Source organism: Micropterus dolomieu, linkage group LG23, assembly GCF_021292245.1.
Source record: "Micropterus dolomieu isolate WLL.071019.BEF.003 ecotype Adirondacks linkage group LG23, ASM2129224v1, whole genome shotgun sequence".
NCBI lineage: Eukaryota > Metazoa > Chordata > Actinopteri > Centrarchiformes > Centrarchidae > Micropterus > Micropterus dolomieu.
In genome coordinates, this window is record NC_060172.1 from 30,717,571 (window position 1) to 30,731,639 (window position 14,069).

General features: G+C 45.6%; 1 protein-coding gene across 2 annotated transcripts; it reads left to right on the plus strand.

Annotated features, from left to right (window-relative positions):
* Window positions 1–899: 899 nt before the first annotated feature.
* On the plus strand, window positions 900–14,069 carry auts2a (activator of transcription and developmental regulator AUTS2 a). 2 transcript variants are annotated; one of them, XM_046039119.1, is made up of 13 exons: window positions 900–1,454; window positions 2,804–3,108; window positions 4,439–4,677; window positions 5,728–5,772; window positions 7,020–7,115; window positions 7,218–7,289; window positions 7,703–7,732; window positions 8,638–8,709; window positions 9,386–9,524; window positions 10,662–10,742; window positions 10,830–10,913; window positions 11,057–11,309; window positions 11,408–14,069. In XM_046039119.1, the coding sequence occupies exons 2-13, from the start codon at window positions 3,012–3,014 to the stop codon at window positions 12,654–12,656; spliced, it is 2,457 nt and encodes an 818-aa protein (XP_045895075.1). In that variant the 5' UTR covers window positions 900–1,454; window positions 2,804–3,011; the 3' UTR covers window positions 12,657–14,069. The 2 variants fall into 2 exon arrangements, with proteins under 2 accessions (XP_045895075.1, XP_045895076.1); XM_046039120.1 differs by having other exon boundaries at window positions 2,807–3,108; window positions 9,383–9,524.

The following is a 14,069-nucleotide window of genomic DNA, read 5'->3' on the forward strand; positions in this document are numbered from 1 at the left end:
CTAAATGCACGCCCGTCCTTCATGCTACATGCAAAAGTGAATTAATCAGTGCAGTGTTTTTCTCCAGCTATATGCGCTTTAAAATGTCATAACACTTTAAACACCAATGTTTCCAAAGATTAATATATTCAAGAACAACTGTGCCGTTTTTATTTGGATAAAGTATCTTCGTGACTTTGGGAAAAGTGAAAGAGAAGAAAGGCAAAATGACACCTGTGAAGTGCAAATCGGCAAATGTACATGCAAACCTGTGTACCGTGTGCACAATTCAGAATACATTTAATTTGTCCTGAAAGTGGAAGTTCTGTTAAGGTGAGGTTGTTTTGTTTACGATAGAAAGTGATTTAACCTTAAGAAGAAAAACACATTTCAGCTGTGTAGTTTATCCCCAGGGAGGGTCTTAAAGGCTGCATGAAAGGGCTCAAGAATTGGTGCTGGCACAGCTGCAAATCCCGGTAGGGCGTGTCGACATGAGAAGGAAGAATGGGAAATGAGTTTGTCAGTTTGTGGAGCAGCTCAAAGCGTACACAGCAAGCATGGCAGAGGGGATGGCAGTTAGAAAGATTCTACAAAAGGCCTGTAACTCACACACACATACTCTTTGTTAGAGCTGGGGGTGTTCAACGGCAGTGTTCATTTACCTGAGAAAAGGAGGTCATAATGCATTTACACACTTAGTAAAGAGCCGAGCATCTATGCTTGGTGTATGTATGTCTGAAAGCCTGTTAGCAGGTTCTAATCCATTAAAATTGCATGTTCTTCACATTCAGCGACATAGCAGCGTGTTTCTGCTGTTTTTCAGTTTTTAACCTTTTTTGTTCAGCAGGACAACCAGCTTTGTTGTTCTTAGAGATGTAGTTTTTTCACAATGTTCTTCCTTTTCTGTTTTACACAGTTCCAGATTTTGGCATCAATGTGCTCTCCACCAATGGCAGCCAGGAGCCTCATGGCCCCGGCCTCCTCAAGGTGTCAGGCCTAGAGCGCAGTCAGGAGAGGAGCCAGGAGAGCTGCAGGGATCCCCAACCCCCTGCATCCAGCACCGCCAGTCAGCCTCTGCCCCCCCAAGCCCTCCCCCTTCCCCCGCCGTCCGTCCCCCAGCCTCTGTCCCCGCTTCGGACACAGACAAACGGCCCCACCCAGGCTCCAGCCTCCACACACCTGCCCCCACGCTCAGAGGCTCTCACCAGGCCTCAGACGCCTGCAGCCCTGCCTCTCGCCCAGGGTCAAGAGCCCTCGCCGCCCCCCCCTCCCCGGCCCCAGCACCAGCCTGAACTGCAGTCCCACCCCCGGCCTCCGCCGACGCCCAGCCTTCACCCACACCCGCCATCACCTGCCCTTCCAACCCATCACCCTCACCAACAGCACCCCAGTCAGGCAGGGCCACACCGGCCCCCATCACGCTGCCACACCCGGCCCCTTTCTGCCTACAACGGCCTCAGCCTCAACGGTCACAGGTAAGGCTAATAACAGACAACCTCACACATCGACAGATCAGTTTGTTATTAAAAAAAATCTCGTGCGCTCTGATGCAGAAAATTGTGTGCAGTACACACAAAAAAAACTTCATATTCACACACACTTCAAAAAACTAGAAAATCTCTTGAGCTGAAAGTATGCATGATGCCCGATCAGTATGTAAATTGCTATCAGGGAGAGCTTGAAGTCCCCGAGCCAAACAGTAGCACTGATTATTAACATCGGAATAAAAGGGCCACACTGCGCCCTGAGTGCCTTAGCTATATTAGCCACCCACAGTGTCATCAGGGGCTCTGTATAGATTTCAGCCCCCATCAGTTATACTGGTTGCATGTGTGATTGTTTAGTACAACCTTGAATCTGTACCATACTGTTTTATTGCTTAATGGTTATTTATGCATTAGAACGGAGGGCAGTGGTCTCAAAGTTGTGATATTCTTTCTAGAAAAAACTGAATACTTCAAAGGGCTGTTAATTTTAAGTTATAGTTAGAAAGAATCCTTAGCAGAATTCCACTTTCTTTCCGTCACTTTTCATATTATTAAAAAACCCAACAATAGAGCTAGAAGAGTATAGTCTGTTGGGTTCCATATCTATTGAAAAGCACTGAGGCCTTTGAGGCTCTCTCCATTAATTTAAGACTCCAAGATAGCTCCTTCAGAACCCACTCAGTCCCAACAACAGCTCTGCCTCGCAGGCTCTCAGGATTTGGCTTCGCCTCCCTCTCCCTGTGCCAGCCCTGCCAGTCTGCCAGTGCGCCAACAGGACCTGGCACCCACTGTGAAAAATCACGGCCGGGGCCCACAGCGAAGAGCGAGCGCTGCAAATGAGCTTTTAGGCTTAGTGCGTGGAGCTGTGGAGACGCAGGCTCTGTGACTGCCCCCGGGGAAAACCCACACACACTACAAAAGACTGTTTGCTTACACGTGCATACACACCCTCTCTCCCTCTCATCCCATTTCCGATGCACATGTTCACTACCTGGCTCTGGAGGAAGTGCCTTAACAGAAGCTGTTCAAAGACAGATGTTCGCTCTGTTATGCTTGCCAGCGGTGGTTTATTTGCATCCGAGGGTGTTGTGAATGTGGTGTTTTCGCGGATCACGTTTGCCCTGGATTCTGTGAAGCACAAGAGAGAGGCAGGGAAGCGTTCGTAAATGGAGCACAGTTGAGGTGTGAAAACACTGTGCTGGGAATTGAATGTCGGAGCAGATGGAGATGAGGGGATGTCGAGAAACAAGTGTTCATTTTGACTGATCATGCTTGGCCTAACCTGGCTCCTTTCTCCATCCCTCTCCTTTTTTCGCTCTCTCTCCCTCTCTTTACAGCAGCAGCAGGAGCAGCACCCCAGGAACCAAGCCCCACGGGCCCCCTGCTCCCTCCTTGCACCTCCCCCACCACCCGCCACCTCCTGCGGCGGCCGCAGCAGCCTCCGCCTTTCCCCTGCCCTTGGCGCCTAACCAGAACGCCTCCCACAACACCCCCCACAGCTTCCCCCCTGCCTTGCAGTCCTCGCCGCACCCACATCACCCCAATATGTTCGCTCCTCCAGCGGCCTTGCCTCCACCACCACCACTTACTTCTAGCACCCTGCCAGTACCCGGACATCCTGCTGCTGGGAGTGCCTACTCAGGTAAACATCACATGCTGCTTGCAAACGTCCCCACATCGCCATCCAGTGGCGTGGTAGAGGATTGCATATTTAGCTGACAAAAAACAAAAAGCAGACTCTTATTTTAGCCAGTTGTTGCAACAGGTCGCCAGGACAGTCGAGACATAAGAGCGGTACACAAGGAATTATTTAAGAGCAGTATTTGATTTCAAAGAATTTGTGATGTGGAGACAAATGGACAGACATAATGTTGCCCTGGTAATTATTTAAAGAAACAAGCAACTGAGTCCAAGATTATCCACATGTACTCCATGCCCGGGGTTTTGTGTGTTTATAGTTGTGTGGACAGTTGAAGTTCACACTCTGTCTGTCATGCTCTGATTGATCGACTCTCTACACACCAGTAATATCCACCAGCAAGTCAGGTCACATTGCAAACATGATTACAGACCCTGTGCACATTTCCGCGCAGTGCTGTTGAGTTAAATGTCAGGGCTGGTGTGGGAAGAGGAGGGAGTGCTCGCCTTTAGCAACATTTCCAGAACTTCCATTTTCACCCGCAATGGTGTTCATGTGCGAGAAATCAATTTGGTCAATACGGAACGGAGCGAGCTGGATTTTGTTCAAAAGATACTAATGAAATTTTTATGAAGAGAAAAAATTCCACCCACTCTCCCAGCCCAATAAAGCTTGAAATGAATGCAGAAAATATTGTAGTGAGTCACTGTGGAATAGGAAGGATAAGGTTACTCTGGAGGAGATGTAATCTCTCAAGGTAGGTTTTGCTGGATTTAGAAGAAAAGGCACTGATTACTTGAAATCCATTCTTTCTCCACAGGCTGCACAGAGGTTATTAGAACAACAGATGTTGTCGTCTCAGAGGGGCTGTAGTGTATCAAATCACTGCATTTGACAGTGCCAGCAGTCAGGCAGTTCTAATCATCTTGAGCCTCGCTTAAATTTAAAATGACATGCTGATAATCACAGCTATTTCCTGGTTGTTTCATTTTTTTAATAACTTTGACATGGCTTCTTATTTGATGGCATTGTTCTCAAATTCCAGTGCAGGGCCCTCCAGGCATCTTTGAGGGGCTTATAGCAGGACTTCTTTTCAGAACTTAACTTTTCATGTACAGCCTAGACAAGATTTTATTAAAAAACAAATCTGCCACAACAAAATTCTTACCACATGGAGGTGCCTGGGAGGAAACCTTACACAATGGGGTCTGTGGATGTTGCATGTGTGTGTTCATAATCTGCTGCGTAAACAAGGTTGAGAACTCTTGACAGTCACCTTCCCCTCATTAACAAACCCAGTCCTAAACCTTCCTTCTCTCTTGCTCTTCTCCAGAGCAAGACCTTCTGCGCCAGGAGCTCAACACCCGTTTCCTGGCCTCGCAGAGCGCTGACCGCGGCGCCTCCCTGGGCCCTCCCCCTTATCTGCGCACTGAGTTCCACCAGCACCAGCATCAGCACCAGCATCAGCACCAACACACCCACCAGCACACCCACCAGCACACCTTCACGCCCTTCCCCCACGCCATCATGCCCACCCCAGCACCGCCCATGGTGCGTACCCCTGCCAGAAATGTGAGGATAAGTAGAACGCAACTGTGGTGGGGTGGAGGAGGCCAATGGGGGGAAAAATCACCATATTCAAAACCTTTTTATACATCTTCAAATAATGAGTTTAACATGTGTAGAAGAGTGGGCGGGCTTGGCAGTGAAAGTGTTTTCACCTTGTGGTTGTGAGTGAAGATTTTACGCAGCTCAACGTGTGTGAGAGGCACGCTGTAGGGACCTGTGGCTTTCTGTGGCAGCCTTTCAGTGATGACCATGTGTGTCTGTCCACACCACAATGATGCCTTTATTCTCCCAGAAAGCCTTTCTAGTGTTTTCTCTGGCATACTCCGGGGCTCCAGACTTGAGTCGCCGTTATTTTCAAAATTGGCAATAACTTGCCCAAAGCATGTTAACTTCAGAGCCAGCGTTTCAGAACATAATACACTTAATTCATTCTGAATTTAATGACATCATTTGGTCCCGTTTGGGGTTTTCATTGCTGGCAAATGCCTTGCATTAAGAGCCCCACTGTTTGTTGCGGGAGACCACAGGCAATGGGTGGGTGGACCTAAAACTCACACAAACGCATGCACACACACACACACACACACACAGACGTTTGTAACTGCCTGGCCCTTAGAGGGTTCACTTGGCTCTGATGATACCTCAAAGGCAGCATGGCGAGGCCTCTGACAGCTAATGAGGCCATAAAAAGGCTCTTTATGGCTGCAGTGTTTAGTCTTGACTGGGGAAATGTTCGCCCTGAGCCTGCGTTGCACCACTAAAAGGAGACCAAATGAGACACAGAACCCACACTGGTTTACAAGGTCTTCAGATGATCACAAAAAGGGGAGGATGAAAACAGTCTGGTTTGGGAAGGGGTTGAATCTCAGTTGACATTCTAGATCTTGAATCATTCTAGATCTCAATCTGTAAGCATGTTCAGTATGTGATGTATTTTCTTGTCCTGAAATGACCCTGGAAGAGGCCAATCTGAACCCTGTTACAGTATATATGTGAAGGTTATCATGTTTTCTCCACATCTTTGTACTTAGCCCTGTCTCATTTCTCCTACAGTTTGAAAAATACCCAACAAAAGTTGACCCCTTCTACAGACACAGCGTGAGTTTCCTACTGCGTACTATCTGCCTGCAGAGCAGTTTGTTGCTTGACCATTATGTCATTCCAGCCGATGCGAGTTGGTGTAGAGGTGTGTGTGTGTGTGAGTGTGTGTGTGTGTGTGTGTGTGTGTGTGTGTGTGTGTGTGTGTGTGTGTGCGTTTCCATGCAATCACCCATTTGCTTCTTAATGGATACTGTAAGCATCCTAGCTGTACCATTTCACCCTTCAGCCCAGAAAATCTTGTGATTAATTAACGTGCTGGATTCTTAAATCGCAAGATTTATTGTGCGTGCATGTAACGGTGAACTTGTTGTGAATATAAATACATACAGAAAGAGATAGCAACTGCATTTCAGAGGAGACTGTGTTTTCGCCAGAGGAATACTACATCTTTGTCTTGCTTACTACTCTCCATTTGTAATAGTCTGCTGGCTTGCTCATGATTGATTGATTGATTAAAGGGGACTTTGAAACATTGGATCCCAAACTCCTACCATGTTTGGTGAAGCCCCCAGACACTTGCTGTGTTGTTTTTCTTAACCCCTCCCCCCAGAACAGGGAAGAAATTATGTATTTGTATTCAGAACAACCCTGGCTCAAATACATGTTGCAGAATCTTAGTATTTCCTTGCTGCTATTATGGTAGCAGCAAAACGCCTGAAGCCAGTGCCTCTCTATAAAACATACTGACATGTTAAAACATTATGCACAAGGAAACAAGTTGCATTTAAAACCTCATAGCATACCCTCAAGCAATGCGCTTCTAGTAACTTATAACTGGCCACCCAGGTTCTGTTGGACCATCCATGATTAAAGCAATGCAAGAATGCATGAAAAGATTCTCTGCTTCTACTAAGGCTAATATGACTGACAAGAACAATTATACTGAGTAGTGGATTACATATCTGTTTCTCCACAGGGTAACTTTGTGTGAACCTCGAGCACTTGTTTGGTTTACATGTGTTTTGCTTGTATAACAACATTCTTTTCATATCAAAGGAGTGTTTTCCGCAATTTAAATCCACGGGGAATGAGCAGTAAGATATTTTCTTTAAACTCGCAGTTTGTGAAACATGTAGGCAATCGTTTGTGATCTCCCCCATCTAAGCAGTCTTGGAAAGTGGAAAAAAAGATTGAATGTTGAGGTTCATCCGTCATCTCCACTTCCTTATGAAGCTGTTGGCCTGCATTGCACTGGCATACCGAACCATCCTTAACCTCACACCACCTTGTCTTTTCTTCCTCAGCTCTTCCACTCCTACCCACCGGCCATGTCTGGCCTTCCTCCCGTCATCCCCCCGACCGGGCCCTTCGGCTCACTCCAGGGCGCTTTTCAGCCCAAGGTAAGCGAACAGCCTCGTTCTCACACGCACAGATAGACAAACTGAAAATAGGAGGTATTTACAGCGAATCTTGTTTTTCGATCTGTGTCTGGTGCTCTCTAGACCTCTAATCCACTCGATGTGTCCACAAGACCTGGAGCCGTCCCACACACATTCTTACAGAAGGACCCCAGGGTAAGAGCACACACACTAACAAACAACACTCACATTGTTGAGGTAACCTTTAGACCCTCTGTATGTGTTGCATAAGACTTGTAGTCATCAGATGGAGGTTTTGAACGCCAAATTATGTCATTGTAAAGAATTCAGATGCAGTTAGCTTGTAGACAGCACAGTCCGTCTGCATGTGTGTTTCTGCCTTCCTTTCAGCTGCCATTTTCGTCTGTAGCTGTTTGTATCCAGAGGGTGACACAGGAGGAACCCTGTTTAAAACCCATGTGTTAATTACTTCAGATGTGCTTAATTTTAAATGGAAATTTAAATTTGGTTCATAACGAATGCCACACACAGAGACTAATTAGAAGTGAGAAGCAGTTTGATTGACAGCAAAATAATTTAACCACTTTTTTCCTCCTTCCCTCCTGTAGCTAACGGATCCATTTCGGCCCATTCTCAGGGTGAGTGTTCGCTCCCTGCAGTGTCTCTGTCTCCTGCACCCTTCACAAACCTCTCCCACCACACACACACACACACACACACACACACTGTTATTGCCATGATGCCTTAAAGGGGTTTTGCTAATGGAGAAGATTGTGTCTTTAATTAAATGAGCGCTACACTTGGAGCCAGAGTGCACTAGTTTATACCACAACAAAGCTCAATTTGGAGAACAGTGCAGCCTCTGCATGTGGAAGTGCTACTTTCGGACTATTGCCTAAACATAATCATGCATTAGACTATTCAAGCTGCTATAATTACTATACCTCTATCACATGCCATGTTCCCATCATAAACCATACCTTGAACTATTTTGTCATAAGGTGCTACACAGTGCTTAATTTGTAAATTATTAGGCGCCAGAGCCTGTGAAATGTGCCATCCGCAGAAAATAATGAATTAATAATTTACGATCAAATAATAAATGATTTAAAATGCATGGCGTACCTGCACATTGTTTTAAAGGGCAATCAGAAACCATTATTAGCTACTAAATGTAATAGTAAATAAGGAAATCCATTAGACTTAGGCTGGATGAAATCTTATTTGTGTAGAAGGGCAGTGCTGTAAGGGAGCGCACTTTAGAGGTGCCGGAGCGCAAAAGGCTTAAACTCAGAGGTACTGGAGAGTTGCTCCGGCTAGCTTCGGCGCAAATTAAGCACTGGTGCTACATGTACCATAATTAAGTTATCACGATGTCCTGGTATGTCCACAATGTAGATGTTCCGGGGCTTTCAGAAGAAAACATTTTTTTACACACTTCACCACACAATTAACCTTTTAATATGCAATTTGATCGCAATGACCTTACTGTCGTTCTTGTTAAAGAATAAAGTCGTGATGTGTATGTTTTTGTCCTGTACAGAAACCAGGGAAGTGGTGCGCCATGCATGTCCATATCGCCTGGCAGATATACCACCACCAACAGAAAGTAAAGGTGAGTACTCCTCTCTTTTTGCTTTGTACCAAAGCCAGTGTACAGTTAACTGTGTCCCAGTTCCATACTGTGTACTAATATACATAGTATACTGTTTTGCAGTTAGTATACAAGAAATGTTATAGTATGCATACTGTTTTGAGTAAACTTTGTTTTGCCATTTTGTCTGTGTGAACACACTACAGGCTCAAAATGTGCTTACATTTGGCGTGTAGTAAGGATTTGGGACACCGCTTTAGTTTCTCTACTGGAACGAATAAGTAGTACTAGGATTTCCCTTCTTAAATGGTAATACTTTGGTCAAAATAATCATTTAAATACAGTAGCTGATCTTTGTACTCCATTTGTACTTTGCACCATTTTGACCCTGACTTCAAGTCACTTTACAAAAGACTGTTCAAATCATTAAAATGTAGCAAGTAATTTAATTGAATGGCGTCAGCAGTCATAATCATAATCACTTCTTGAGGTTATAATGATGGGTCTATTAAGAAAAGGAGACTGCCAGACTACACTGAATTACACGCTGCGCAAAGTAATCAGAGGGACCTGAATAGGTGTCCTTGAGCAAGACGACCACTTACTGTAGTTTACTTAAAACTTAAAAACACAGTGATACCTTGTGTAATGGGACTTTACATGTGTTTCTCTCTGTCAATCTGGCATCTTCTAGCAGCAGATGCAGGTCGACCCTCACAAGCTAGACTTTGGCCTCAAGCCTGAGTTCCTGAGTCGACCTCCGGGCCCCAGCCTTTTCGGCGCCATCCATCACCCCAGCGACTTGGCACGGCCCGCCACGCTCTTCTCCGCTGCAGGTGAGTGTGTGCCAGATCTCTGGGTAGAAAGATTGATTGATGGTTAACAACAGTACCCTCGGACATACAGCAGCAGTCCATCAGTTCCTGCTGTCCAGAGTGAACGGTTGTCTGCTTATATTATTATTATTGAGTTCAGCTGTGAACAAGCCAAGACAGCAAAAACCAACAGAATTTGTCCACAACATGGAAATAAATACAACAATCGGTGTGAATCTATCTTTAATCAACCACTTACTGAACAGTCATTGGACATGGAAACTTAATTGGACAAAAAAAGTCAACGTTTTTCTGGACCTTGTTACCACCTCTTCTTGTCTTCATCAGAGAAGGACGGACTTTGTTTCATTTCTCGTATCTCTCCATGAGATGAGTCTGATTATCTTTCTTAACCGAATCCATTTTTATGAAGCAAATATCAACTCTTACGAGTTTTACAGAACTAAGCGAGCAACACTGCACTTGGCCGCAGAATTAGTTAAACGCTAACATGCTATACTATGTTTACCATGTTCACTAAGTTTAGCATGCTAACATTTGCTAATTATCACTAAACACAAAGTACATCTGTTGCTGATGGGAATGGCATTATTTTGTTGCATGTGTTTGGTGACAAACTGAATCATGATGGCAGATAAAAAGTCGTATGATCACCAAAGTCAAGACGGTTCATGACAGCCTGTACCAAACTGCATGGTAATCTATCCAGTAGCTTTTGAGATTCTTGTCTGGACCAAAGTGAAGGACCAATCCCAACCATCATTGCCTTTTTTAAATAAAAAAAAAAATCATTTTTGAAAGTATCCCTTAAATTAGTTTTTTTTTTTTAAAGAATTTTGCCAAAGAGATGTACTGAGCTGCACATTTTACAGAAATAAAAAAAGCTATTATAAGATCTCTAATGGACAAATGATGTAACGACAAAGTTGTGTTTCTAAACTACCTCAAACACATCTTTGTTAATTTATTAGACAATTTGTCGGTCAGGCTCTAGATGAAAGTATTAGAAAAAGTTCGTAAGTGGATCTTGAGTAAAGATTTATTTTGTTAAATCACAGTTTAACGTTTCCACTTCATAGTATTGCAGTCAGCAGTTGATGGATGTTTCAGCAATGCCTTCTGTATCTCCCTCCTTAGGTCCCACACACCCATCAGCAGGTCCTTTCGGTCATCCGCCTCACCATCCTGGAAACTTCCTCACCCCAGCATCCCACTTAGGTGAGAAGACCCTTCGGTTCAGTTTACCTCAATCTTGAAAATTAAGATGTGATTATATGCATGATAATATGTTGTGTCTCCCTTCAGAACCTTTCGGTAGGCCTACATCATTTGGAGGACTGGGATCTCTCAGTTCATCTGCCTTCGGGGGACTGGGAAATCCAGCACTAAGTGAGTCTTAACCTCATGATTGATACTGCTGATGCTGTCAGAGAACATCGGCAGAATGGAATTTAAATACAGATAAATATCACCAGTGCAAGTTGTCGAGATACGCATTTAACTTGCGTCCTGCCGTGTTTTTCCGCGTGTTGAATCCCTAACAGCGGCCAACTCGGTGTTCGGCCATAAAGATGGTCCCAACGCACAGCAGCACTTCAACAGTAGCAGTAACAGCGGCCACCAGGAGCCGTGGAACCGCCTGCACCGCACGCCGCCCTCCTTCCCCACACCGCCACCCTGGCTGAAACCCGGAGACTCTGAGAGGAGCACCTCGGCCAGCTCGCACGAGAGGGACCGAGATTCTGACAAACGGGACTCTTTGGTCAGTAAAGACGACAAGGACAGGTGCGTATTGCCAAATGTTACTCTGGTGTGAATCCTGTTACCTCACTCAAAGAACATAAATAGAAGCTGATGGGGGACTTTCTTCTTCTTTCTTCTAGGGACTCTGTAGAAAAACGTCATCCAAGCCATCCGTCCCCAGTCCCTGTCAACCCCATCAACCTCCTTGGCCACAGTCGGCCTCCTGAGCACCACAGGAACCACCAGCCCCCTGCTTCTGGAGAGCCTCAGAGGGACAAGGAGAACAAGTCCAAAGACAGGGAGAGGGAGCACTCGGACTCCTGGAAGGACAATGGCACAGATGACCTAAAGCTCAAAGACAACCAGCACAGCGACAAGGACACACCTGTCATTCATGACAGCCGAGTGTCAGAGGACAAAGTGTCCAACAGGGGGGCCTCATCGCCCTACATCCGGCAGACCAGTCTCGAACGTCCCAATGGGGGCCTGAGCAGAGAAGTCCTGGAGAAGAAGATAGAGCTGCCATACGAGCACCAGAAAAAGAACAGTGAGGTGAAAGTGAAGGAGGAGCGTAAGGAGGAACAGGATGGAGCCACAGAGAGGGCAAATGAGCTCCCGACACAGGCACCATCCACACCAAACCTTCACCCTCCTTCCTCAATGCCTATGCCCATGGGCATGGCTGGCGTCCACTCCATCAACACCATCAGCAGTCTGGAGAGAACTCGAGTGGTGGCACCCTTCATGGGTATCAGCCCCATCCCAGGAGCTGATAGGTTCCCCTACCCTGCCTTCCACTGGGACCCAATGAGGGATCCCTACAGGGGTCTGGACATTCACAGACGGGACCCTTTGGCCAGGGACCTGCTGCTGAGGAATGACCCTCTGCACCGGCTGGCAGGACCTCGCCTCTATGAGGCTGAGCGTTCCTACAGGGACCGGGAGCCTCATGACTTTAATCGTGACCATGCCCATCCTCTGGCCCTGGAGCACAGGAGGGAGCAGGAGCGCGCCCAGCTGGAGGAGCGTGACCGTCTCAACATGCTCAGAGAGGACTATGAGCATGGACGTCTCCACCCCGCAATGCACCATCCAGCCCTTGATGGACACCTCCCCCACCCTCCCCCAGGCCTCATGGCCCCTGGACTCCAAGGCATGCACTACTCCAGGGTCAGTCCCACGGCTGCAGCCGCAGCAGCAGCTGCTGCCGCCGCAGCAGCAGCCCATCAGAACGGTATCCTGAACAAAACGGCACCCACCGCCTCTCTGAGTGCCCCGCCCCCACTTATCCCCACACTGGGTGCCCGGCCCGGCTCACCCAGACGGACTACTCCCCTGGCCACAGATATCAGAGACAGACCGGCACACAAAGACATCGAGGCACGGTGAGCTGAGCCTCAGCAGACTCAGTGCCCCGGCTGCACTGTGCCTCACTAACACTGAACTCACACCAAGCACTTAGCTTTGGGCAAAGCAAGACTGTAACATAGCTGTGAATAACTTATGTGGGCAGAGACATACCCACAAAATGAATTGTTTTTGTATAAAACTACAAAGAGACAATAATCACAGAACAAAAAATAGATTTTTCAAAGATTTCTTTTTCCAGTTTGCTCCAGTTTTTTGTGTTCCTTCTTTCCCTTGTATAGCGAAGTGACATGGAGTAAGAATGAACAATTTTGGAATGTACAGGTACTTGAGCACTGACAGACAGCAAAGTGTGTAGATAATGTGTACAGTCACTGTGCTCGCTCTGTATCGACTAAAAATCATGGTACAAATATGCAAAAGGGTGTTTTGAAAGCTTTACGTTGAACACATGTAAATAGAGGAGTATTACAGCAGTGATTTAGAATGTGCTATTTGGAGTTTCCTTTTTGTTTTGCTTTTTGGTTGACACAGCTGATTAGCATTGTACCAGAGACCCCATATTCAACTATGCAACAAATGGGCTCCCTTTCTGAAAGACGGCCTTCTCACCATAACTGACTGTGTACCAATAAAGGACAAAAAGCTGTATTCTCTCCACAACTCAGACTTTACACACATTGGGTCCACGCAAACAAACAAACACAAGCTTTAACGGTTCCACACAGGGTTTGCTGGTAGCAATTTGGAATAAACAAAAAAAAAATTTGAGAATTACTTTCCTAAAATATGATACATTGTGGTGACAATCCTAGAAACAGCTGATGGAAGAATTGCATTTCAAAGGATTATCAGTATAAAAAAGCCAGCAGCACAAATGTTAAGAATCTTTTTTTCCATTCTTCCTCCACTCAGTTACCACCAGTCTGGTTCTGGGGAGAATGCAGCACATTAAACACCATGACAGCACATTTGCCCTATCGAAGAAGTGTAAAGTACATGTTTTGGAAATAGATTCTGTTGGTCAAACTGTGTATTAAAGTGCTTTCCTAAGTTGTTGTACCTACAAAATCAAAAGACAAAAAAGTCTAAACTATGGACAGTTTGTTTCTAATGAGCAGAGATCTATTTTAGTAGTCCACGGAAGGTTTAGTTGTGCGCTTCAAACTCTGTGATATCATGTTGTGCAGTGTTTTTTAATCCAACATAAAAATGTCCACCGGAGCCATAGTGGTTAGTCGATGCGTATTGCAAAAAGATTGTTAAATGACAAACTTTTTTTTGCTGTTTACCTTGTACAGGGGAAAAAATGAAGTCTTTCTAGATCATGTACAAAAATGAGAAAAAAAAATGAAGCGACTGAATCTTCAGCATGCTCCTCATTTAAACTTGTGTTATGTAAATTGTGCCATGTTATTAAAAAATGTGTACTAA

Coding starts and splice junctions, on each gene's coding strand:
- auts2a (XM_046039120.1), top strand. CDS start 3,012: ATGTTCGCTCCTCCAGCGGCCTTGCCTCCACCACCACCACTTACTTCT. Junction 7,290..7,702: donor TCTTACAGAAGGACCCCAGG/GTAAGAGCACAC, acceptor TCCCTCCTGTAG/CTAACGGATCCATTTCGGCC. Junction 7,733..8,637: donor CATTTCGGCCCATTCTCAGG/GTGAGTGTTCGC, acceptor TGTCCTGTACAG/AAACCAGGGAAGTGGTGCGC.